The sequence below is a fragment of the Archocentrus centrarchus genome, chromosome 6, assembly GCF_007364275.1.
Source record: "Archocentrus centrarchus isolate MPI-CPG fArcCen1 chromosome 6, fArcCen1, whole genome shotgun sequence".
Classification (NCBI taxonomy): Eukaryota; Metazoa; Chordata; class Actinopteri; order Cichliformes; family Cichlidae; genus Archocentrus; species Archocentrus centrarchus.
The window spans coordinates 10,487,287-10,511,222 of record NC_044351.1 but is presented as its reverse complement, the minus strand read 5'-3'; the positions used below and the strand labels follow the sequence as shown (position 1 = coordinate 10,511,222).

At 39.1% G+C, this 23,936-nt stretch overlaps 4 protein-coding genes across 7 annotated transcripts in view; 2 read left to right on the top strand and 2 right to left on the bottom strand.

The window, feature by feature from the left end:
- Positions 1–639: 639 nt before the first annotated feature.
- uqcc6 (ubiquinol-cytochrome c reductase complex assembly factor 6) lies at positions 640–2,847 on the bottom strand. The gene is made up of 3 exons (XM_030732291.1): positions 2,731–2,847; positions 2,230–2,361; positions 640–1,025 (listed from the first exon to the last, which is right to left on the bottom strand). Exons 2-3 carry the CDS (start codon positions 2,335–2,337, stop codon positions 915–917), a joined length of 219 nt encoding a protein of 72 aa, XP_030588151.1. The 5' UTR covers positions 2,338–2,361; positions 2,731–2,847; the 3' UTR covers positions 640–914.
- Positions 2,848–3,379: 532 nt separating this feature from the next.
- LOC115781663 (G/T mismatch-specific thymine DNA glycosylase-like) lies at positions 3,380–9,176 on the top strand. 3 transcript variants are annotated; one of them, XM_030731457.1, is made up of 10 exons: positions 3,380–3,487; positions 4,680–5,020; positions 5,350–5,549; positions 5,665–5,734; positions 6,385–6,520; positions 6,646–6,728; positions 7,184–7,278; positions 7,364–7,535; positions 7,720–7,875; positions 8,489–9,176. In XM_030731457.1, exons 1-9 carry the CDS (start codon positions 3,477–3,479, stop codon positions 7,824–7,826), a joined length of 1,215 nt encoding a protein of 404 aa, XP_030587317.1. In that variant the 5' UTR covers positions 3,380–3,476; the 3' UTR covers positions 7,827–7,875; positions 8,489–9,176. The 3 variants fall into 3 exon arrangements, with proteins under 3 accessions (XP_030587317.1, XP_030587316.1, XP_030587315.1); XM_030731456.1 differs by lacking the exon at positions 3,380–3,487 and adding an exon at positions 3,523–3,784 and having other exon boundaries at positions 8,922–9,176; XM_030731455.1 differs by lacking the exon at positions 3,380–3,487 and adding an exon at positions 3,523–3,784.
- A 1,327-nt stretch (positions 9,177–10,503) lies between these two features.
- tdg.1 (thymine DNA glycosylase, tandem duplicate 1) lies at positions 10,504–18,424 on the top strand. 2 transcript variants are annotated; one of them, XM_030730603.1, is made up of 11 exons: positions 10,504–10,643; positions 11,268–11,342; positions 13,410–13,576; positions 14,330–14,631; positions 14,734–14,803; positions 15,163–15,298; positions 15,391–15,473; positions 15,565–15,659; positions 15,855–16,026; positions 16,753–16,905; positions 17,244–18,424. In XM_030730603.1, exons 2-11 carry the CDS (start codon positions 11,284–11,286, stop codon positions 17,369–17,371), a joined length of 1,365 nt encoding a protein of 454 aa, XP_030586463.1. In that variant the 5' UTR covers positions 10,504–10,643; positions 11,268–11,283; the 3' UTR covers positions 17,372–18,424. The 2 variants fall into 2 exon arrangements, with proteins under 2 accessions (XP_030586463.1, XP_030586464.1); XM_030730604.1 differs by lacking the exon at positions 11,268–11,342.
- A 460-nt stretch (positions 18,425–18,884) lies between these two features.
- The window catches only part of LOC115781396 (patatin-like phospholipase domain-containing protein 2), a 168,044-nt gene continuing 162,992 nt past the window's right edge, over positions 18,885–23,936 (bottom strand). Inside the window, exons 2-9 of the mRNA XM_030731034.1 lie at positions 23,782–23,934; positions 23,617–23,682; positions 22,718–22,927; positions 22,583–22,643; positions 22,294–22,470; positions 21,357–21,498; positions 21,096–21,194; positions 18,885–20,733 (exon numbers count right to left, since the gene is read on the bottom strand). Coding sequence (XP_030586894.1) covers positions 20,481–20,733; positions 21,096–21,194; positions 21,357–21,498; positions 22,294–22,470; positions 22,583–22,643; positions 22,718–22,927; positions 23,617–23,682; positions 23,782–23,934 — 1,161 coding nt within the window. The 3' untranslated portion in view covers positions 18,885–20,480. The remainder of the gene's footprint in view (positions 20,734–21,095; positions 21,195–21,356; positions 21,499–22,293; positions 22,471–22,582; positions 22,644–22,717; positions 22,928–23,616; positions 23,683–23,781; positions 23,935–23,936) is intronic.

The window sequence follows — 23,936 nt, the reverse complement described above, 5'->3', positions numbered from 1 at the left end:
GCGGCAGCAAGAGCGAGGAGGACACAAAATCTGCAAAACATGAAGGAACTAAAACTTTAAAATGCATGGCATGCAGTACAAAGTGTAATATTTGCATCCATATAGTGGAAGTAGAAGCAGAAAGTGGCATAACACAGAAATACTTAAAGCATGAGTAACTGTTTTTCAGTAAAGTACTCGAGTAAATGTGGTTATTTTGAAGCATTATCTAAAATAATTGCAGGGTAAAACCATATAAACGTGTAGAATTATCAATCCAGTGTGATTAAAAATGTTTAAAAGGTTGCCCCAAAGGTTTTAAAAAGATTTTCTCCACTCAAAGTTATACTTCTACCACCATCTGCGGTGGAATCCCACAGAAGAGGTACGAAAACAACCATCAAAATGTTTTATTTCTAAAGTATTTTGGACAGATAAAAATGAATTTCAAAATTAATGTGCTTGTGTCCCTACACTTTATATATTATTAACTATTTATTGAATGGTTGTATTTTTTAAAAAAATGAAAATATTTGTGAGCATTTCTGTTTAAATCACTGACACCAAAATTCAAATCTTAAGTTTTTTATTTAAAAACACTTTTTGTGTGTGTGTGTGTGTGTGTGGGGGGGGGGGGGGGGGGGGGGGGGGGGGGGGGGGGGGGTCCATCATGATTCCAGTACAGTTACATGTTTTCATGAGGAAATATCTGTTTTTGTGCTTCTTCAACAATACAAACACATTCGAATGTCCAGAGTGTGGCATTTTATTTCTCTCTTGTTTGTCCCATAAGAAGAAAACACCACCATCATTTCTGTTTTAGAAAATATTTATGTGCAGACATCCCAGAAATGACTGTTCCCAAACACAGTGCAGCCTGTAGCTGTTGTCTGCTCCATTAAGAGTCTGTCACACAGAGGCAGTACAATTCCACATCAGCTGACATCTTGTCCTGATTTAGCCTTCTTTAAGGCTTCTTCTCTGATTTTGTAGCCCTGCAGCTCTGTTCGAAGCTCACCAGGCTTTGGCGGGACCTCTGGTATACTCTGAAAGAGAACAACAAGCACTGTTTATCACAAACTCGCACACAAAAGCTCGTTGGTTGGATGGTGAATATCTGTGAAGAAACTCTGGTCTTTTTGGTAAGAAATCTGGATGTACGTTAACCAGCTGCTCACAGACTATCACAATTTCCATGCCTAATAGGTCAACTCTAAACAAAGGATGTGACATCAACAGACTTTCAGCTGGGAAACAGTGACAGCAGATGGGGTATTTGGGTTGACAACACTAGGAAGTGATGCCATCTTTAGCTCATAAAGCCAAAGCAGACTGACTGAGTAAATGTATTTTGTGTGAACAACAGGCAGTAAACAAACTAATTTCAAGTGGAAATATGACACACAGTATAATGGTTGATAGAGGTGCCCGCAGTGCGCCATCACTATGGCAGATGTAAACTTCAGCTACACAAAGACATATTCCACTGTACACAGTAGCACTACACCAGGGGTATCAAACTATTTTTGGTTTATGGGCTGCATAAAAGCCCAATTTTGTTTTATGAATTTTATAATAGTTTTATTTTACTAAAACTATTAGATTAAATTACTACCAAATTATTTCCCTTTATTTTCAAATTGTTTAAGCACATTTTGAAAAAATATCTACATTTAATAAAGCATACATTTATAAAACTGAAGATGAACAACCTGAGATGTATTTAAAAACAAGTGCGGTTTTTTTCACATTATGCCAATCTAACATCAGTACAAAGAAACACTGCAGGCTGAATTCAAAGAAAAACCATCAAGATGGCTCCTTGGTCTTAGCTGCCTTACTTCCATGTAATATGGTGGGCCACTGATAATGGTTTTGACAGTAAACTGACCCTAATTCACACCCCTGGCTCCGATTCAAATGTTGGCACAATTATGCTAATAACATGATGCATAGTTAACAACCTGCAACACAAAAATCCCTGCTGCAAAACACAGTTAAAGGTCTTCAGATTTATGCCCTCCTTGGACCGAAACCTTTGGTGGAACGGTTCTGAACCCCAGGCTAATATCTGACACCCTTGCGTTACATAGTATTGCACCTATGGCCAGTCATACGTACAAAACAGTTGTCTGCCCCAATTGCTAAAAATTCTGGGCCGAATTTAGCAACATCATTTGCCAGTTTGGGGCATTGTTTGTGTTGTTTGTTTACTTTTGTTGGTACCGAAGGCTTAATTTTGTCCCTCACCAGATCAGGTAGGTAGTACTGATGGACAGCCTGTGCTCCTGCAAACATGGCCAAAAGACTGGCTCCTAACATCCGGACGTACCGAGGCCAAGACACTCCAGCTGGCATCTTCACAGACTGATCTGACTCAACCTGGAGGAAAAGATAACACATTTCGAAATGTAGGTCCAAAAAAAAAAGATAACAGTCATCATATAATTACTTAAATTTGATGCTAAAACTGTAACGAATCCTTTTCTTCTTAAATAAAAGTATAATTGTCTGCTAAAAATTACAACGACTAAAATATAGTTGAACACGTGATTAGTTTTCAAAGAAAAAGGAAAAAAAAACAGTACTGGGATGCTGTGCATGCAGGATTGGCAAAGGACCACCATGTAGTATGGCAGCCTGTACACACTTTAATACACACCGCCACAGTAGCTAACAGGAGGCTCCTGATTAGTCCTACTGTATAAACTGCAGTTTTTGCTCGCACAGAGCCAGAATTTAAAACTTTACCTTAAGTATTTTGATCACAAATAAGTGAACGTCCGCAATCTGAAGCTCATTCTCACCACCTTTCAGTGTCTGTCATTGGGACGTACAAGCAGGTCATAGACGCTTAGCTAACACACAGCAGTGCTGTGATAGAGAGTCCTCACTACGTCTCTTTTTATGGACTTTTGTTTCCTCCCAATCGTACGACGCACCCGCTTCGTTAAATTCATTGTTCAGGTTTCAAACATAAATGACATTAAATCTAATTTTCTATCTAACAGTTTTGAGACACAGACAGCATCGGACACTCGTAATTTGTCAAGATTTATTCACTGGTTTCACAGCGGGTGTAAAAATACAACGGAGTGATCTACTTATCTTAAATAAACCACCTTTGGTCGCAGTTTTCTTCTGCAGCATAAACGTGCGTTGGTACTTTGATATAAACACGTCTGTCGCCGTCTAGCGGTAGCTTTTGTGAACTTGCAAAATTTTTGTACCAGGCTCTATAATCTTTTTTGTCTTTCAAATTTTATTAATACACTGCTAGATAATATGCACCGTTCTTCTGAGTTGTTAGTGATTATATAAATGTCAGCGATGTATTTAAAATAGCCATCGAAATCCAATCCCTGCAGTTCACCTAGTGACCACAAGACGTCGGTAAGCGTTCAGCCGACCGGATGAAATCGAAATGTTGAGCGTTTAAATGGTCTTTGTTTTGGGAAGACTCCCAGTCCCTATTTCCTTATTTGAAAACTAAAGAAATGTATGACAGGTATGTTACTTTGCCCATTTACATTTATGTTTGTTAATGTTAATTGCGTTAAAAAAAACAACAACAACTATAAAACCTCGAAATCTCGTGAGTTTACTGTTAGCTAAACCTTCCTGTAGCATCTTCCTTTGTGCCCAGAAGAAGCTGCTGTATGTGCTTTTGCTGCTTACATTTCCAGTGTTTATCCATGAGTTTGGCAGCAGAATAAATGCTAATGTATTCAAATAAGTCAACAGTTAAGATGGAGGAAAACCAGTTTACTTCACTGACGGTTCCCTCGGATTATTTTCAGCAGTGGTGAGTTGGTGTTGGAGGTGGCAGGAGGTCTGGGGGGAAAACCGGTCATGTTCTCTCCTCGACTCGTTTTCATTTTCATGCATGATGGAGGAAAGTAAATGTCATTTGACACACGACATCATAGGCTACATATCTGTATACTTTATATTTAGGTTGTAGCAACTGATAAGTGTAATTGTGAAGGATAATTGGCTGCCGAAATGAATCCTTTTCTTATTAATGGGAAGTAAAGGTAATTATGTAGGAATAACACGAAACTGAGGTACTCTGAGTCTCAATTTAGGTACAATTTGAATATCATAATATATTCCGCTATCTTGCTTGTCTGACGGAAATAAGTTTTCATAAAATTTTCACATGCCATGATCCAGCATTTATTACACCTTTGTTTGCTACAGGCCTTTTTAAATACACCTTACTTGGAAACCTTGTTATCTGTAGGAAGTCTGTAGGAAGTCACTTTAGTTCACACAATGGTAAAATGAAGAGTTATTCGGCCTCTGTTTGTCATTTTATCACCATATTCTGCACAAATATCTTCATTCCATTCTGGTCAACCTTGTTAATATTAGTAATATAGTATACAGTAAATACATATTTTTAGGTGTAAAAAAAAAAAAAATCAGTGTTGCAGGTTGTACTGTCAAAATCTATCAATAAACTTGAAAAAAAGCAATGAAAAATAATTTGGGTGCCTGTTTTGCATAAAAGCAGTAAATGAAGTGCAGAGAATACAAACTAGTGGACGTGAGTGCATGTGTTTTTGCAAGTATCGTGTCTTGTGTTTAAGTTTTCTTCACCCGCTTCTCCACACGCCGCATCTTTTCCTGATGTATCTGGGCCCTGTTTCGTGTCCTCCTTTTGCTTAACTTCTTTACATCCTCAACTTTACTAGGTACCAGTCCAGCCAGCAGTACCCTGAGGTACAGCATGTGGCCCCGTATCCCAGCATGGATCGTTACACAGAAGGTCCCATGGATGAGCCTGTCATGGCCGAGCTATCTGTCCACCGGGATCCAGTTCTTTATCAGGAACCTTTTTACCAGCTGGGACCTTTTTACCCTCCAGCCCCAAGTCAGTACCAGGAGCAGGTCTCTCAGCAGAACATCAGGGAGCAGCAGCAGCAGCAGCAGCAGCAGCAGCCAGATCTTGTAGTCCTGCACCGTCCACAGCATCAACACACAGCACAGCAGCAGGAGCCGCCTATTCAGCACCAGCCTGCAGGTCCACCTAAAGGTACTGGAAGAAGCTACAATCAGTCGTTCTTCCCAAGAAGTTTCGTGTCTGGTGTATTTTAAAAATGTGCTGCAATTTTTACAAAGCGTTCCTCAAAGTCTGCCCTTGGCTGCTGTGTTCTGTAGAATAATTTGAAGACTTTTAACTACAGTTTAAAAGAATGAGCTACACATGAAGCAGAAAGAAAATATCATTAAATGCAAATCAAAATTCCCTCAACAGGGTGTGCTGTTTTGGAACCAAGCATATGTCCTCTGGGACCCTTGGGGCTGTATTTTCTTTGCTGATGTTGATTTCAATGCTCAGTAGGTTTCTCCTCTCTGTCCTAGATGTGACACCAGTGAAGAAGAAGAGAGGCCGACCTCCTAAACAGCAGACGGAGGATGGTGAGACGCATGAAGAGGAGGACGAGGTTGAGGCTGCCAAAAAAGCCAAGAGGGCTCTCAACCGTTTCAACGGCATGTCGGTGGCTGACGTTATGGCCAAAACACTGCCAGACGTTATTACCTACAATCTTGACATTTTGATAGTGAGTTTGTATGTCTAGATTTGTTCTTTGTGTTTTTGTTCTGATTGTGATTTAGGTTTGTGACATGAACAACTTGCAGTCTTTAGGTCTGTAATTCCTTTGTGTCTCTCCTCAGATTGGAATTAATCCGGGACTATTGTCAGCTTACAAAGGACATCATTACCCAAACCCAGGGAACCATTTCTGTATGTTTAAATTTAGTTTCATTACAGACTACAGTAATTATGCGCCAGTATTCATTTTCAGTTGCTTCTACCCTGTTGGGCCCACTGTGTGTGCATCATCACAATGTTTTTGTGGCTGAGGTTTGTTCTAAGACATCCTAAAGGTGGCTGAGATGCTGATATAATGATATAATGCAACTGAATGTTGTAAGTTAAGTTTGAATGCAGAATGCAGTTTTAAAAAGCTCTTTAAGGAGAACATTAACATTTAAAGAGTCAGTAGAACATCTACACAAGGTTATTTCAGATTTATTCCCCTCTACAGGTTTAGGATTTACTAGGCAGGTTTTCAAAATAAAAGAGTTTGCAGAAATTATTGAAGTTTTACATGTATTTGCTCAGAAGTATCAGTTATCAGATTTGATACTCATGCTGTCACTGACTGCACCTTAACTTCAGGAATAAAATATTAGCACGGCACACTGTTTTACAATAGAAATATTTTACTGCTTGCTCTGCAGGTTTACTACCTTCCAAAGTAGGGTTGATCAGCTTATGGTGTAAAAAAACTAGCAGTTTCCAGCAATGTCTGCTGATAACAGCCCTGTAAATTTAGAGCAGCTACAACTACACTTGCCTGATTTAATACCGAACTCCTCTTTCCTGTCCAGGGAAATGTCTTTTTCTGTCAGGTCTAACTGACCAGCAGCTCAACTACATGCACGACCAGAGCCTGCCTGAGAAATACAGCATCGGCTTCACCAACATGGTAGAAAGGACCACACCTGGCAGCAAGGACCTCTCCAGGTAAAAGTTTGAAAAGGGAGTCAGAGTTGGTGCGTCAGTGGACTCTGACTGAATGCAAAACAGACAGTGTTGCAGTCCAGTTTGTATCCTGAAATAAGATTTGTCTTCTATCTGTTTTGTCCTAGTAAAGAGATCCGTGAAGGAGGCCGACAGTTACTTGAGAAGCTACAGAAATACAAGCCACTAATAGCAGCGTTTAATGGAAAAGGTAAAATTATGTTTTATAATATATATTTTTGCCCATTTCTGTTGAAGTGTTTCAATAGGATACACCAGCTGGTTAAGTTTATTATTACCTCCGCCAAGGAGGTTATGTTTTCGGTCGCGTTGGTTTGTTTGTCTGTCTGTTTGTTTGTCAGCAGGATTACTCCAAAATTTATGAACAGATTTCGCTGAAATTTTGTGGAGTGGTTGGAAATGACAAGAGGAAGAAGTGATTAAATTTTGGCGGTGATCCGGATCACGATCTGGATCCAGGAATTTTTTTAAGGATTCTTCACTATTGCGGGATAGGGGGTTATTGTTGTCTGGGAAAGATGAAAGATTATTTCACAGTATTTAGATGCACGTATTACAGCGTCAGTGACTCTATGGCCTTGGCGGAGGTTTGCGCTCTCTGAGTACTTCTAGTTTTTTGAATGTATTTTTTGTAAAATTTTACAGGTATTTATGAAATCTTCTGCAAAGAAACCTTTGGTGTGAAGGCCAAGAACCTCGAGTTTGGCCTACAGCCGTACAAAATCCCAGAAACTGAAACAGTAGGTGGAACCAGGAAGCGGGTTAATCATAAATCTGCTCAGCTATACAAACCACAGTCTTCATAGCATTTATCTTTATTTTCAGGTGTGCTACTTGATGCCATCATCAAGCCCCCGCTGCGCCCAGTTTCCTCGTGCACAAGATAAGGTACATTTCTACATCAAGCTGAAGGAATTGAGAGACCAGATGAAAGGCCTGGCACCCGGCCATGAGGTGGTAGAGACGCAGTACTCTTTTGACCTGCAGCTAGCTAAAGGTAAATAGCACAGCTGCACAATACAGCTGAAACATCAAGCATTATATTGCTATCTCTTCTTTAACTCAGTCGAATACAGAAGTAGACCTGATTCTCTGAAACATAAGCAGTGTACTTCTTTTTAATTTTTGCAGACTTGTCTTAAATGATTCTTTAACTCACTGCTGATGTTTTTGTTCTTCAGAGGATGCCAAGAGGATTGCAATCAAAGAAGAGCAGCTGGATCCAGAGTATGAAAGCTGTAGTGGAGTGCATGAAGCAACAAGGCACAGCACCAGCTCCTCAAACTAGAAGAGACTCAGGCGAGGAGAACAACAAGCCTGTCTACTGGAGCACTCAGGTAGTGTAGTTACCATGTGGTTGGCAGTTCTGAAATGGGACAACCAAATGACTTTTATATAAAAATCTGAGGTTCTAATCTCAGATTTTTATGTACCGATGACCATTATTGCCATCATCACATGCCTTGAAAAGATGTTGCCAGTAAAGGTTGACACCAGTGGTTCTCAAACCTTTGGCACACCTTCAGAAACCAAAAAAGTTCACACCACACAATTTTCATCAATCATTAACAATTAAAAAAGGATCCAAGTTTGAATTTCAGTAAAATAAAGGTTGGCAAAATAGCATTAGTGAACTCTTTGTTTGTTTATTTTACCTAAAGAGAATAATATTAATTCAGTGTAGGTTCCCTTCATGTTTTTGCCCTGGATCCACACCCCGCCTGTGGTATCTCTGCGCTCAGTAGCGTCTGCCCAGCAGCGACAGAGAACCGCTGGATTACACAGTTTGGAATTATAATGGATTCTGGATTATGACATAAAACACATGAAAATTACCACTGGAATATATTTAGGGTGTGTTCCTGAAATTCATTGATTTGTGTGTTTATTGACTAAAAAGTAGCCTACGTTTCCATCCACCCACCTTTTTCTTCTGCTTATCCAATTCAGGGTCGTGGGGGGTGCTGGAGTCTATCCCAGCTGTCACAGGGAGAAAGGCGGGGTACACCCGGACAGGTCGCCAGTGTATCGCAGGGCTAACACAGAGACAGACAACCATTCACATTCATATTCCCACCTACGGCCAAATTAGAATTGCCCATTAACCTAACCCATGCATGTCACTGGACTGGGAAAGGAAGCTGGAGTACCTAGAGAGAACTCATACAAGCATGGGGAGAATATGCAGACCCCACACATAAAGGCTCCACCCAGGTGATGGATTCGAACCTTTATGCTATGAGGCGACAGTGCTAACCACCGCACGACCGTGCTGCCTTAGCTTACACGTCACGTATCTTTATTTTGGTATCTTGCAGCAGTTAACATTATAGGCCAGTCAGCCTATAATGGTGTGTAACACCTTGGGACATTTGCCCAACAGATACCAAATACCTGCTGAACCAGCAGCATCACCGAGGATGAGAAGCAACACCATGAGCGAAGAAGACCTCTGTTCCCAAAGCATCACAGTGTCACGCACAAAAGTGAAAAAAGCACCCAGAGCACTCAGACATGTGCATGTTTTTGGTGTTTTGTTTTTTTTCAATCACTATTTATTGCATTTTGTATGAAACATGTTTCCAGTGATTTATTTTGTATTTTAATAGAATTTCTTTTTGATTTATTGGCTGTATACTCTGGAATTTCTAATGTGTAAGTACAGAGTTATTAAATCTGTAAATCTAATGCTGGCATGTTTTTATTCTCTAATTGCTTGAGTCATCCATCAGTCAGTTTTCTTCCGCTTATCCAATCAGTGTTGCGAGGCAGCTGGAGCCTATCCAGGCTGTCATAGGATGAGAGGAAATGCACACCCTGGACAGGTTAGGCCAGTCTGTTGCAGGGCTAACAGAGAGACAGATGACCATTCACACTCATGTTCACACTTATGAGCAATTTAGAATCACCAGTTAATCTAACCCCACCAACTGCATGTCTTTGGACTGTGGGAGGAAAGCGGAGTACATGCCAACTCCACACAGAAAGGCCTCGATGGAATCAAACCCAGGGCATTCTTTCTGTGAGGCAACAGTACTAACCACCGCACCGCCGTGCTGTCCTGAGTCATTTATGTGAAGCAATATTATGCAGTATAACATGCAAGATAAGAAAACACAAAGACTGAATAATGCTTATTCTTGAGTTGAAAGCCATATTTTCAAAGCTTGATGATGAGAGCAGGAGGATTTGGTTACTTTGATTTCCTTACATCAAAATATGTGATACATGATTTTATGAGCATTGTTCATTTTTGTTCTGCATTGGTCTTAAAAAAACTGTTGAGTGTGGAAAATATTTGGGCCTCTAAAAGTAACAATGAATCTCATTTTCAAAAGTGGGATAGTCATTGTTTACTTGCATATACCCTCCTAATAACAAGGCAAACAAAAGCAAATGATTCCTGATCAGGCTATATCGACTGATTCTGCACAACCTCCTGTTTCCAATATGTATTTAATGATGATAAAGAAATGCGGATAAATACAAAAATGCCCAGTTGGACCCTTTAAGCCTGCATAAGATGCTACAGTAGTGTTAGCTTAGCTGTAACTACGGTATTATTACTAATATAATTTCTAATTAATTCTGTAAAAACAATGAAACGATCTTTAACCCTTCCGTGTTTTGGTCATAGCTGTAACAATATTAATCGTAAATTAAATGCATAAATATAGAAACGCTGCACCAAACTGCGAAATTAAACAGTAGTATCAACCAATAGAAAACAACCTCACATCGTTTAAGCTCATACCAATGGGAAAATAGGGGCGTGCTGTTATATTTTTTTGGCGACTTATGCCGTGAAGTTTGCATTAAAATTCTATTTCCCGATATATTTATAAAACAACGTGTCAAAAAAATATGCCATGATGCAAAAATATTCTATAGGGACTATTTTTCTCTATTATAATCACAGAAATTTTTCGTATTCACCCCTACGGCTTATCCCGGAGATGTTCCGGTGTCAAAGTTGAGTAGCAGGGTTGTAATGTCTTTGTTGCAACTGTTCCACCTCAAATGATATGAATAAAAGTGTGTAAATATATGGAAAAATAACAACCATCTTAACGGAAGAGAAGAGTTTAAGCTTTGCCCTCAACAGGTATGTTTTACGTTTATAAATGGTTAGAAATTGTATAATTTCTTGGGAAGAAATGTTAGTGGGAGCGAAGCCATTCATCCATGTTAAGTTAGCTGAACGGCTAGCTGTTGGCTAACATTAGCTGTACTTGTGGCACAGCTAAGGAATAGCTTTAAGTATTAGCATTCATGTAACCACAAAGAGTCATCGTTATCTGAAATGATAACCGCAAACGTGAATTTTTATCACGTAGCATTGTGTCCTAAGCCTGTTTTAAAATAGGAAATGTAAAATCGTTTTAATTCGGCTTAGCTTATTAGTTAGCATAGCCAAGGGGGGGAAAAAAAAGGGGTAAACATTTAGCAGGTGTATATGGAATATATGCATTTAGAACAGGCACTATTATAACTACTAAACGTATCAGCCTACTAGTGATTTGACTTTGTTTTAATGTGTCGCGGTCATTTAAGTTATCCTTTGTAGGTGTTTGTGTTTTGGTTTATGTTTGTTACATGTCCACAGTCTGACTGCAGCATCCTGCCACATGCGTTCAGTTTCATGTACTGCCAGACTCTTATATGCTAAACCACATGTACATCACTCAGCTGTGTTTCCTCAACATGCATATTGATTTATTTAATAAAGTCAAACCACCCAAAAGATGGAAGAAAAGCTGAATGGATCACTGCCTGTTGTCTCTCCGGAGTATCTTCAACAGTGGTGAGTCTTCCTCCTCACCACAGTGTGGCCAGACTGGACTCTGATTATCTCAGCAGATCCCTGAATGGCAAAGTGTGATACTATGAAATGAAAGCATGTGCACATAGTTGCCTGTTTGACCTTGTATTTTATTATTTTTTTCCCCACATCATTATTTTAATATGCCATTTGGAATCATGAATAATGATTTACAGTGATGTGTGTTTTGTTTAGTCAGGGCTCAGTGTTGTTATGATGTAATTTGATACGTGGAGAACAATGGAAAACATCTTGTTGGTGTCTCTGATATTTTCCCTTAATAATATGGGAAGCTTTGTTTCACTAACCCAGAGATGTCAAACTCCTTTTAGCTCCGTACAGCAAATTTATTTTATCTCAAAAGCATCCAAACTGTTGCTTTTCTTACAGTAAATCCTGAAAGGCAAGAGTCATTTCTTTTTAAAGAGTGGGAAGCATAAGCCCAAGTGCAAGGCACCTCACACCCATATTATTTCTTTTTTTTTTTGGCCACAGCAGCTTTTTTTTTTTTTTTTTAATTGACAGTGTAGGTTATGACAGGAAAGCGGGAGAAGAGATGGGGGAAGACATGTGGCAAAGAGCACAGGCCAGGACTCGAACCTGCGCTGCCAGCTTATTGCCTTGCGGCATGTATGTGGGCACCTGCTCTACCACTGAGCCACCCCGGTGCCCTCACCCATATTATTTCTTATTAAATTATTTTTTCTCATATAATGAGCAGACTATTTAGAAAACAGATGGACACCCTGGGATGTCTTAAGCAAAATAAGTGGAATTTCAGCAACATTCATTGAGTCTCCTGTCCTTAATTTAAAATACAGATCATCATGAAAAGGGAAACAACCTTGACAACATGACACATTTTTAGTTTTTGTGATTCAAGCAAACTTGTGGAGATCTACATCTACGTCTAATACATTCAGCTTTTTATACATTTTCACTCCTAGGGCAAGCTGAATGTATTTATAAGAAAAGAGAAGCATTTTATTGAACATTTTGAGTACTAAATTACTTTGCTGCAGTTTTCACACTTTGCAGTATAGTTTGAAAACTTCAGGATTCAGAGAAACTGAGATTTAGTTTTATAAATGATGATATGGCTTTCATTTACCAGCCCACTTGTCTCTGTCATGGCCGTCTTATACTAGTGTGACTTTTAGTATCATTGTCTGGTCCAAGGAAGGGAAAAAAGAAAACTCTGGTCTTACTTTCTCCCGTTGGCTGTTGTTGCTGTGTAGTATTTTCTACAAGAATCCAGTTGTCTGCTCCCTGTTCACACCAACACAAATCTACTCTAATTTGAGGGCATAATTTATGTATTTATATGAACTAATCAGCTATAACTGTATTAAATCATAACATTTACCTGGTTCTTTATTCTCTTTTCAGCTTCTTTATAAAATTCTACTAAGAAATATTAGCTAATAACTTGACATTTAAGGCCTTTGTCTTAAAAAAAAAATTTATATATATATATATATACACACACAGTCGTCCCTCACTATATCGTGATTCACTTATTGCGGCTTCACTGTATCGCAGATTTTTTTAAAAAATATATTACAAATTCTGTTTCGTGGATTTTCACCTATCGCTGGGGTCACAGATTACATGTTTTTGGAAGGAGTACACAGTCAGTTGCCAGTTTCTTAGCTCTACTTACAATACTTGCAAGTAATGCAGTCTGCAGTAGATGTGCCATATGGTAGACCTTCAATAAAGGCTGTTCATATTTGCGTTTAGTTTTAAAGAGGTGTCAGCTATTTAGATTAAGTTGTATTGTACTAAATACTGTGAATAAAGTTGCACTAGTTCCTCTCAAAAATGCTTGAAATTGAACACTAGGATCTAGTAATTAAATTATTAAAATCAGTGTGTTTACTGTTTTGTCACTACTCAATTGAATACAAAAATACCTAAACCAAAAGCACATAGTTTATGTAATACAGCTAACATCTAAGTCTGCTTTAACTCCACAGCGCATCCCACTCCTTTTTAATTGTTGTAATAATACGTACCCACATTTTTCTCATTATTCCTTCTCCTCAGGGTTCGGTCTGCCCAGCAGTTTCAAGCTCTCCAGGCTCAATATTCAAACGTCATTCCCAACCATCAGTTTCACCATACAGAGTATCAGGCTGGAGAAGCTGCCACAACACACATGGTTAATCCAGAACCCATGATGGATCAGCTGGAACCTACCAACTTGACAAAACGTACTTTGATACCTTAATAAAATGCCTTCATTGTATATAGAACACCATGGTTATAGGTTAGGATCAGGGTTTAAAGTGCGCTGGAACGATCAGGAATCTCATTCCTTCAGTTAATGGGTAATTTAGTCTGATAGGCAGTTTAACTTTCATTTTGATGACCCCTGGGCACTAGGTGTCTCTGTTTTGTTCTCTGCTGCACTGTGTCCAGCAGGAGCAGGGAAGTTGGCTGGAGCTAAACCTAGGCACGATGTGATCAGCTTTAAAAGCTTCCTTCTTCCTGCAGCTGCTCAGACTTCCTTTTGCTTGCCACACAAAAGGTTCATGGACTGTGACAAGAGACCTAAGTTTATTTACCAAAATATGAATAACATGTATTTATCAGCTAGTTAGTAGTATAAAGTATGAATGGATGAGTTGCAGCATGTATGCCAAGCAAAAGGAAGAAACCCAAACAGGATGCTATAGGCAAGCTAGTCAGAGTCTGGGAGCCTGAGAGAGACAGCAAGAAGGAGGGAGCTTTTGTAAGAGAGCACACTGTGACCGCTGCACAGGCCAGATGATTGCAGCCTGTTCGCAAAGAAAAATATACTAGAGCTCATAAGCTTTTTTTCCTCTTGCTGCACTTTAACCTGTGGTTAGGATCTAGTGTTAGTTTAGTGTGACAACCTTGCCATTATATATGGCATTTTGATATAATTGCAAGAGCAAACAACAGTTCTTATTAAATTATTTTTTTTTTCTCAATTCTTGTAGCCCCGGCTAAAAAGAGAGGCAGACCAGCTCAACCCAAGGAACCAGGGGCGCCCAAACCACCAAAAGTCCCAAAGGCCCCAAAAACGCCAAAGCCACCTAAAGACCCAAATGCACCTAAAGCAAAACCAGGTCCAAAGCCCAAGAAGGCTTCTGAAGCTCAGGCTGATGGCAAACAGGTGAAGATTGATGAGAGCTTCAAGAAGGTGAAGAGGAAAGTGGACCGCTTCAAGGGCATGTCAGAGGAGGAGGTCATGAAGAAGACTCTACCAGACCTGCTGGACTACAACCTGGACTATGTCATCGTAAGATTCACTTTTTAGCTTGATAACCATATAGCCAAATATTTCGCTATTAAAATTAATGTGACTATATAAGCTTGACTAACATCAGCTGTCTGCTTTCAGATTGGTATCAATCCAGGTCTGATGGCAGCTTTTATTGGACGATGGTTTCCAGGTCCTGGAAATCATTTTTGTAAGTTATGGTCCAGTAATTATTTTGAGTTGTGGAATAGTAATATAAAAATGGTTCTTAGTCTTCAGAAATGACACAGTGGTGCAGTGGTTAAGACTGTTGCCTCACAGCATAAAGCTGGTGGGGCTTTTCTGTGTGGAGTTTGTATGTTCTCCTCCTCTATGGGAATCCTCTGGGGACTCCAGCTTCCTCCCACAGTCAAAGATGGGCATATTAGGTTATATGGTGATTCTAATTCTTTTATTTGACTCTTTCCATGTCATGTATGAAGATTATTCAGGAAGCTGAATAATGTATTTATATTTATCTGTATTTATAAACCATTGGAGACGAATGACCAGGTCACTTTTTGATTTCAGGGAAATGTTTGTTTCTGTCTGGATTCACTGATGAGCAGCTCAACCACATGCACGACACCGTCCTGCCTGCTAAGTATAAAATGGGCTTCACCAACATGGTGGCCAGGGCAACACCAGGGAGCAAAGACCTCTCAAGGTAGGTGACTGTAAAGGATTTCAGTTATCTTATCAAAAAAGATAACGTTTTATAGGTTTTGTGAACCTTTTTCTTTCATTTCATCTCACCAGTAAAGAGTTACGTGAAGGAGGCAAAATTCTCGTGGAGAAGCTGAAGAAATACAAGCCTCTTATTGCTGTGTTCAATGGAAAATGTAAGCCACCTTCTAACAGAGCAATAGTTAGCATAAAACAGTTTGCATAAGTCAGTTAAGCTGAAAGTTCCCTATTTTTTTTTCCCCTCAGGCATCTATGAAATGTTCTGCAGAGAACTGTTTGGTAAAAAACCGCAAAAGCTTGAATTTGGTTTGCAGCCACACAAGATCCCCGACTGTGACGTGGTGAGAACTCAGTTTTTAAAGGGTTCTTCAGATGCTGATGGAGATTAGACAGATATGATCAATATACTGATATCAAAGGAAATCAATATAGATAACGGAAAAAGGCAAAAATGCAAGACATTTAAAATAAAACCAGTGCAAGTGTGTTAAAAAAAAAAGAAAGACTTGAACCGGGGTGTACTTTCTTCTTTGCAGGCTTTGTTTCTGATGCCTTCATCCAGCGCTCGCTGCGCGCAGTTCCCTCGTGCTCAGGACAAAGTCCACTTCTACATCAAATTGAGGGAACTCAGAGACCAGCTGAAGGGTGTCCAAAAAAGCACAGAGATCCAGGAGGTCAACTACACATTTGACCTTCAGCTGGCCAAGGGTAAGCATAGCCGTGGATGAATGTATGTGTTTTTAAATGAGTCAGTTGGCTGAACCTGAATTTCACCATTAAGTGGATTTACAGCTATTTTAGCGAGTGTTTCAATGAAAAAGTCGAGGTATTGACATAGCCTTGGCATCGGTGTTGGCGGCGGTGTTTGTTCTACAAAAACATTAACATTGGCCAAAACTCAAGGACAATGTGACCTAGGCTGCTCAAATTCACACCATAAATGTATTTGCTAAAAATCTCGGTGACCTTGACCTGAAGGTAAAGGTCAGAGGTCAAGTTTTCTGAAAATCTTATAAATGCAGTAACTGGAGAACAATATGACCTAGGATGTTCAAATTCACACCATAGAGTCATACTGTGTCAAGCTAGACCCAGCAAACTTCACACACTTGTTCACTGACTTTATTATAGCAGCACAATCCAAAACAGCTGAGTGTTGGCATTCGCTCAGCTGTGTTATTCATTTTTAAATTATATTTTTTAGCTAAAGTAAAACTAGTAGGTTATGATTTATCAAACATAATGTATTGTCCATAATTTAAATGGTTACTTTCTCCACTTTTAATATTGTAGAAGTGCCTCAGAGTCACTGAAACTAGTAAAGTCTTTAACTTCGTAGCCTGTCCGTTTGATTGCGATGGGAATTTAAAACCCTGCCTTCAGTTTGGTTTGTGGATCAGCAATTTGTGAATTCTTTCCCTTTTATATCAACAGAGGATGCCAAGAGGCTGGCGATAAAGGAGGAGCAGTATGATCCTGGTTATGAAGATGCCTATGGTGGAGCATATGTAGAGAGGGGACCTGAAGGAAGCCATGCTGAAAGCCAGAGCAATGGTCACTGCACATTTTCATCTGCTGAAAATCCAGGTAACCATACGCAGATGACTGAGCATGAGGGCGAGCTAGGGTGCACCAGACATTCATCTCCTGTTCTCAGCGCTTGTATATTTGCACTTCAGTTGGCTTTATTCTGCATAATAAACACAGATAAAGGGAACAGTGCAGTTCAGTTTTTTGTTTTTTTTTACTTGGATGTGAGTGTAGCATTGGATAATTACAGGGACGTGTAATCTGTCCTGAAGTGATGGCATGTGCAGAATCCTTAGCAGGTGCTGGGTTAACCGTCAGAACAAACTTTCCTACAGACATCATTAATGTTACATCTTACATGCATAGCATAATTCTTCTGTGTTCTTCACCCTCAGAAAGAGCACAGGAGGCGACCATGCCGCTAACAGCTGAAGGCCAGCTCCCAGACGGACAGTGGATGACCCAGTCCTTTGCAGATCAGATTCCAGACATTAGCAGTGGATCAAAAGATGGCAGCATATGAGGAAAAGGGCTTCAGCGTGCCTGTGCTACCTACACACAGAGACTTCAGCCAACTCAGTCTTTTACCTCTTTTTTTGGTCAGGTTTTAGAATTCTTTTTTTATTAGCATCTGAGTGGAATATGAAAAAACACATAGTGAACTTTTTAGAACATTTGCAGAATATATTTTCTGCCCCCTTTTTAATTCTTTGTGGTCTTGTAAACATTTAAGCATGATCGTCTTCACTGCAGTCTTTTTAAATAAGTGAAATCAGGGACTTGACAATAGCCTGTTTCAGACAGGGTGCATCTAGCATTGATTGCACTCTGTTCTGATATAAGTGATGTTCCTCACAGCTTTATTCAGACTCACTGTTTTCCCAGAGGATTTATACAAGATTTTTTTTTTCTTGCAACCAGAGGACTTTTCCTGCTGGCCTTTTAAATGGAAGGCAGGTTTAAGGCACTTCAGCACCCATCTTTTGTATCGTCTGGTTTAAAGTGATTCATAAATATTACAAGGTTTGGCCCAGTAAGATAGTACAATTGTGGCTTTTACAGCAAAGTGACCAGGGTGCACATTTATGAGATGCTGTCAGATGAATGCAAACAAAGTGGCTAATGATGTGACTCATTGAAAAAGATCATGTATTTATACTTTTGTTTTGCCTTTGTACTGTACTGTACTGTACTGCACTGCATTGCACTGCACTGCGGTGGACTGTGGTGCAATAAGTGAGAACTTTAACGTCTGCTGTTTAAACAGAAGATGAAACTTCTGAAACTTTGCTAGCATTACTGTGTTTCATTCATGGTGCTATGAACTGACGAGATGCAAAGTGATGACTTGATAAAACCAGATGCATCGTCAGTGTCAGAGGTCCTGCAGAGGCATCTTCTGACCAGCCTTTAAATATGTTACAAAACTCAAAATGGGGTTTATTTTAATGTTTCTCTTTTTTTTTTTTTTTTTTTTTCTTCAGGAATTGTAAAATTTTATTTTGGTTATGAAAATATCAGTCACAAGGAATGAATCATTTGTCCATTAAAATGTCCTGATAATGCTTTTTCTATACTATGGTTTACCTTTATTTCCATATCACATGGTAGCTCCCTTTTAGTCTGTGTGAAGCTGAGTGTTATTTTTATTTTGCTGTTGTATGTTATAGTTTGAGTCATGATGTTGGTAAGTTGTGTATCTGATCAATAAGCAGCTCAAAATCTTACAACAGAACTAGATTAACAGATTTGACTTACAGGTACATGGCAACAACTTTGCTACTGACCAGACTAGCTGACTTTGTACACTTCAGCAGAGCTGATCTGATACCGAGCCATCCAGCATCTACCAGTTTTTTGCTAAATTTGCTGCTACTCAGTCATTTTATTTGAAATCTTCTGAAACTTGGCACAAATACTCTTTGGGTAAGATTCTACAAAATAGGAGAGACGGACTCTCAATTTTTTGACAGTTTTAATTTTTTTTATTTAATGAGGTTTCAGAATTTTCCAGAAATACTGTACATTGATGTTTACTCTTTAATCCCTACTCCCCTCTTATTTCTAGGTCGACTCTTTTGAAACTTGGTATGACTATTCAATGTGCAAAGGTCTACTTTTTTTTAATGGATTTTTGAAATTTTGAATATAAACAGTACATTCACGTTTAACTTCAGTGACTCCTTCTCCCTAATTTATTGGCTGATTCTTTTGAAACTTGCTACAAGTATCCTTTGGGCAAATCTATACAAAATGCTGCAGATCAATTTCTGATTTTTCACTTTTTTATTTTTACATTGATGTTTAACTTCAGTAGCTACTCTTCCCCTATTTATTGTCTTATTCTTCGTAAACTTGTCATGCATATTCATGCTCAAAGATGGTTGACCTACTGCCAAATTACTTTCTCTTCCAGTGTATCACATATTGCTCACTCAACAAAAATATAAACGCACAAACCCAAAAAGTTAAGTTAAAATTACCTGTCCCTCAACATGCCCAAGCACTCCAGGAGGAATGCGACAACATCACACAATCTGGTGACGTCTATGCGCTGCAGATGCGTGATGCACTCAGTACTGAGTGGTGTGAACTCTGATCGCTGTGTTCGCTGTTTGTGATAACACATGGACTGTTGCATAAAGATCTGAAACACTGGTTGCACAAATTGTTGTGCTTATACATTGTTGATTAGTTATGAGATGAAATAGGAAAATGTTTTGTGCGTTTATATTTTTGTTGAGTGTACAAGTAAAGCATTTGACAGCAGTCATGAGACTCAAGTGAAAAGTCTTCTAATCATACACAGAGGATTATTCAAGAATCTTTTTGCTTCTGTTGTGTGATGTAAAATTCTGTCCTGCTGGGAAAAACAGTTTGAAATATTAACACAACCCTATCCCAGACAACATACAATATTTTATCACATGAATTTAGAATAATGACCAAGACTCATTTTCATATAGCTGAGGGGGGAAAAAAATCCAAAAAGGCAAAATCAGAGTCATGATCTGACCTGGGACATCGCCGTCCACCGAAGCTGAAAGATGAGGAAAGCGTCAGCACGACTCCCCCCTTTGACAGATCAGGCTCATTAAGTCAGAAACAGCATGAAATGGAGGAGCTGACATGGAGGTGGGTGCAAAGCAGATTCCAGAGGTAGAAGAAACTATTTTCTAATGGGATACACAGAAAGATATCCACTGAGCCATCAGCTGTTTGGTGGTCTGCTAGGGAAAGAAGTAAGCTTATTAGATTATTTAGGGGTGAAAATCATGTAAGCCTTAGGTCACCCTCTCAGTTTTTTTTTTTTTTTTTGCATGTTTGGCCACAGCAGCTTTTATCAGCAGTGGAGGGAGACAGGAAACAAGGAAAGATACACAGGCAAATTGGCAACAGACCGGGACTCGAACCCACGCTTCCCGCACTGCAACACAGTGTATATATGTGGTCGCCAGCTTCACCACTAAGCCCCCCAGGTGCCCTTGTTTTTTTTAAATAGCCACATTAAGTCCTCACGAATGGGCTAAATTTACAAAAACATTGCTATTTAAACAAATATCAACTTTAATGCTGACTGAAGTAACTCTAGGAAAAAGAATTCATGACAATTTTTTTTTCTATTCTTTTAATTAGTCTTTTTTTCCGAGTTGTTTATGATTGATTATGTGTCCCTTTACTGGTGTATTTAACATCACCTTGCTAGATGCAGGTGAAACTGTTCTGGCTGACATGGGAGGCATAAGACCCACGTTACTGTTGGTGTCCCAGTGGAGATTTATTTTAGAATTGGTCATTCTCGAGCTCAGAGTTTGAATGTTTTTGTCTCTTTTCCTGCTGTTTGAACCAGATGACCTCCAGATGCAGTTATTCTCTTGAGATGCACTGAAGAATACAACACATAAAAACTACAAATTAGCATCATACAAAGTATGAATTTTGCAATAACGTTATCTCTTTACAATATTACCAGCAGATATAGTTTGTTGCAGTGACAAAGACATTGAATAGTGTCACCCTCCTAAAATAATGGCCTATGTCATTTTTTATCTTTAGTTTTATTTTTGCCTAAATCATCATATTTTCAGCGTTTGGTTCAGGTTTTTGTCTTTTCTGAAAAACCTGAAAAAAATATTTAGGACATTATTTTAAGAGGGCGTCGATATGTAAAGAAAACCAAAAATGAGATTTAATAATCCTAAGGTTAAATTTAAATAAAAAAAGATCAAATAGGAAATTACACACACCTGTTGACGCCTTTGTCACTGATGCTCCGCTTCTGCCTGTAGAGATCTGCAGACCCAGTTAACAGTCTGCAAACTGCCGTACAGATGAATGATATCACGCTGTCACAGTAAAACATAAATCATAAAATAAATAAATTAAATAATTAAAGCTAATACTAATTGCGCTTGTTAATCCAAGTTCATGTCAAAGACCAGAAGGGAGTAGGATATTAGGATTTTATTCTTTTGCACCAAACTTGCCACATGATGAAACCACTTTACCTTTTGGTGAATAAGATCGTCAGCTCAATGGGTAAGATGAGGAGGGTAAGTAGATACATAACCAGCTTCACTGGCAGGAAGTCCCTGAAACTCTGCCACCAACTGCCACCATCATGACTATCCTTGCATGCCTCACATAGCACTAACACAGACACACACAAAGTGTAGAAATTACATCACATTTTGTGTCATACTACCTGTGAGAGATTTAGCGTTTGGGATAAATCACATTGTTTATTCATTACACCTCGATTTAATGAATTTTAGACAATGGAAATTTTAAATCTCAAGTTTAAAAAGCTTAATATTACATCATGTCCTGCCAGTCAGTGGGCAGATCCAGGAGTCTATATAACCCAGTTGGCTAGGAAGGCCATTTTACATCCTAACCACTATCTAAGTTAAAAGTGAATATTTAATCTTTATATAATTTATTTGGTCAGCAGTTAATGTAAAGGACTATTTCATGATTATTTGAATGTGATTTAAATGCATTACATTAGATTCCAGTGTTTTCCCACCTTGAAGAATACAGAAATATCAAGATAATGGATGCGTTAGTGATGCAAGTAATGTCATTCAGATTTAATATATTTAGCAGTTTGTTAGCACTTTCATAAAAAACAAAAAACAAAACCATTCAAATGTTTACAGTACCTTAAGATCATTACCTGTAAGAAGTAAATCTTGAGAAAGGCTTTCTGGATTCTGTGTTTAAATTTGTACACAACTGATGTTTTGTCAGTCAACGCAACCTGTGGTTTGTCCAGGACTAATGGCCATGAAAGTCATCTAAATTTCTGTCCTTCTTGGCATTGAAACCAACACTCTTATAAAGACAAGTTTTCTTCCACCAAAATAAAATCTTACAATAAATCTTCTGCCCACTTGCAAACCTCTGAACATGTGACTATCAGCTAGTCCCACCTGTCCTTACATTTCTTGATGGCCGCAGGGAGGTTCTCAATGACTTTGCGGTCCAGCCACTGATGGTCTGCCTTGTCACACTTGATCACCCCCCTGTCTTCTGCCTGACCCACTTCCTTCATCGGCTCACAGCAAGGAAGTTTGGCTCCGACCACACTGCTGGTAATATTTTGTGCTCCAAGCAGATCTAAGACAGTTGGTTGATAACATGTTTTGTTGTTGCTTTATGGTGTAAACCAGAAAAGTTAAAGTAGTGAAATACACTACTTATTCCAAGGGTGAAGATAGAAAGACCTCACCTCTGTCTCTCAGGAAGCAAAGAGCATCCATGTAGCCATTGTGGCATATCTCTGCCAGCGTCTGTCACAAAAAAGGTAAAAAAATTACTTCAAACTCCACTGCTTAAAATCTATGAGCTCTAGACATGAACCCACCTCAAGTCTGGGAGGAAGGAACGATGTACAGATGCGATGCACATTCCCAGTGTTAACCTGAATGCTGACGTTGCCGTAGTGGACTTCCAATAAGTTGAATGTACCTTCTCTGGGGCAAATGTCACTCTCGCCTGAGAACGGGGCCATAGTGATGGTGTTTCTCTGCTCAAAGAGCGGCATGTTGTTGCTCAGGGCTCCATCCATATAGAGCTTAGAAGAAGGAAAAACTGACTGAGCAAAATAGACGGCAGGTTCAGATGATAATCCAGATGTAGTGTGTTTTTAACAAACATATGTCAGTACCCTGCTGAATGCCTGTACTGTCCTCACATACAAAGCACGTACAGCATTTATACAGTGGATACATTTGGTACAGTACAGTATACAAGTGATAAAGATCACTTGTATACTGTATGCTCAGTCTGTGTGTATGTTGTGTTCTCTGCCTTACACTCGTGTATTCCATTCTACTTATTTTATGTAAGTCTTGACTGAGCCACCTTATCTTTTTGCTATTTTTGAGACAATTATATATATGTTTATTACAACTTGACTCTTGTAATGCCCTTTCCTGCTGCTCAGTCTCTTAATAGAACCAATAGGATGGTGCATATCTCCTCAGTCCTGGGCTCTCTTCACGGGCTTCCTGCGCATTTTAGGATTAATTTACATATTTTATTGTATGTTTTTAAATCTCTTAATGAGTTGGCACCAACATATTTTGTTGATCTCTTATCACCTTTTATTTAAGTAGGTCAAACCTCCAGCAAGATTTGGAGTATTTAAAAAACAGTGAAACCAGATTGGTGTTTTATGATAACATGAAGTTGAAACTTTTATCACCATGAAGATGATTGTAAAATGCTTTGAAGGAGTGTGATCCCTTAAGCTCTACTAACCACGCCATGGTATGAAGGTGGGATGAAACCACAGTAAACAGGGAAAAAACAGCTGCACGTGAGGACCTGCGAAGGTAAAAAGTATACAAAGCAGCTTAGATCATTTGAACTTAGAAATCTAAAAGATTCCAAACATTTTTCTGTAAAATCACCAATCTGATCAACCTGAATGAGTTCCTCTCTGCTTGCAAACTCTGACACCAAAACATTTTTTCCATCAGTAATTCGTGTGAGGGACACACAGAGCTTTCCAGAGGCCCGAAGGTGTGCGTCTTCTGGAAGCTTTTCCAGCAGGGAGTCCCTGACTGTCCGGAGCAACT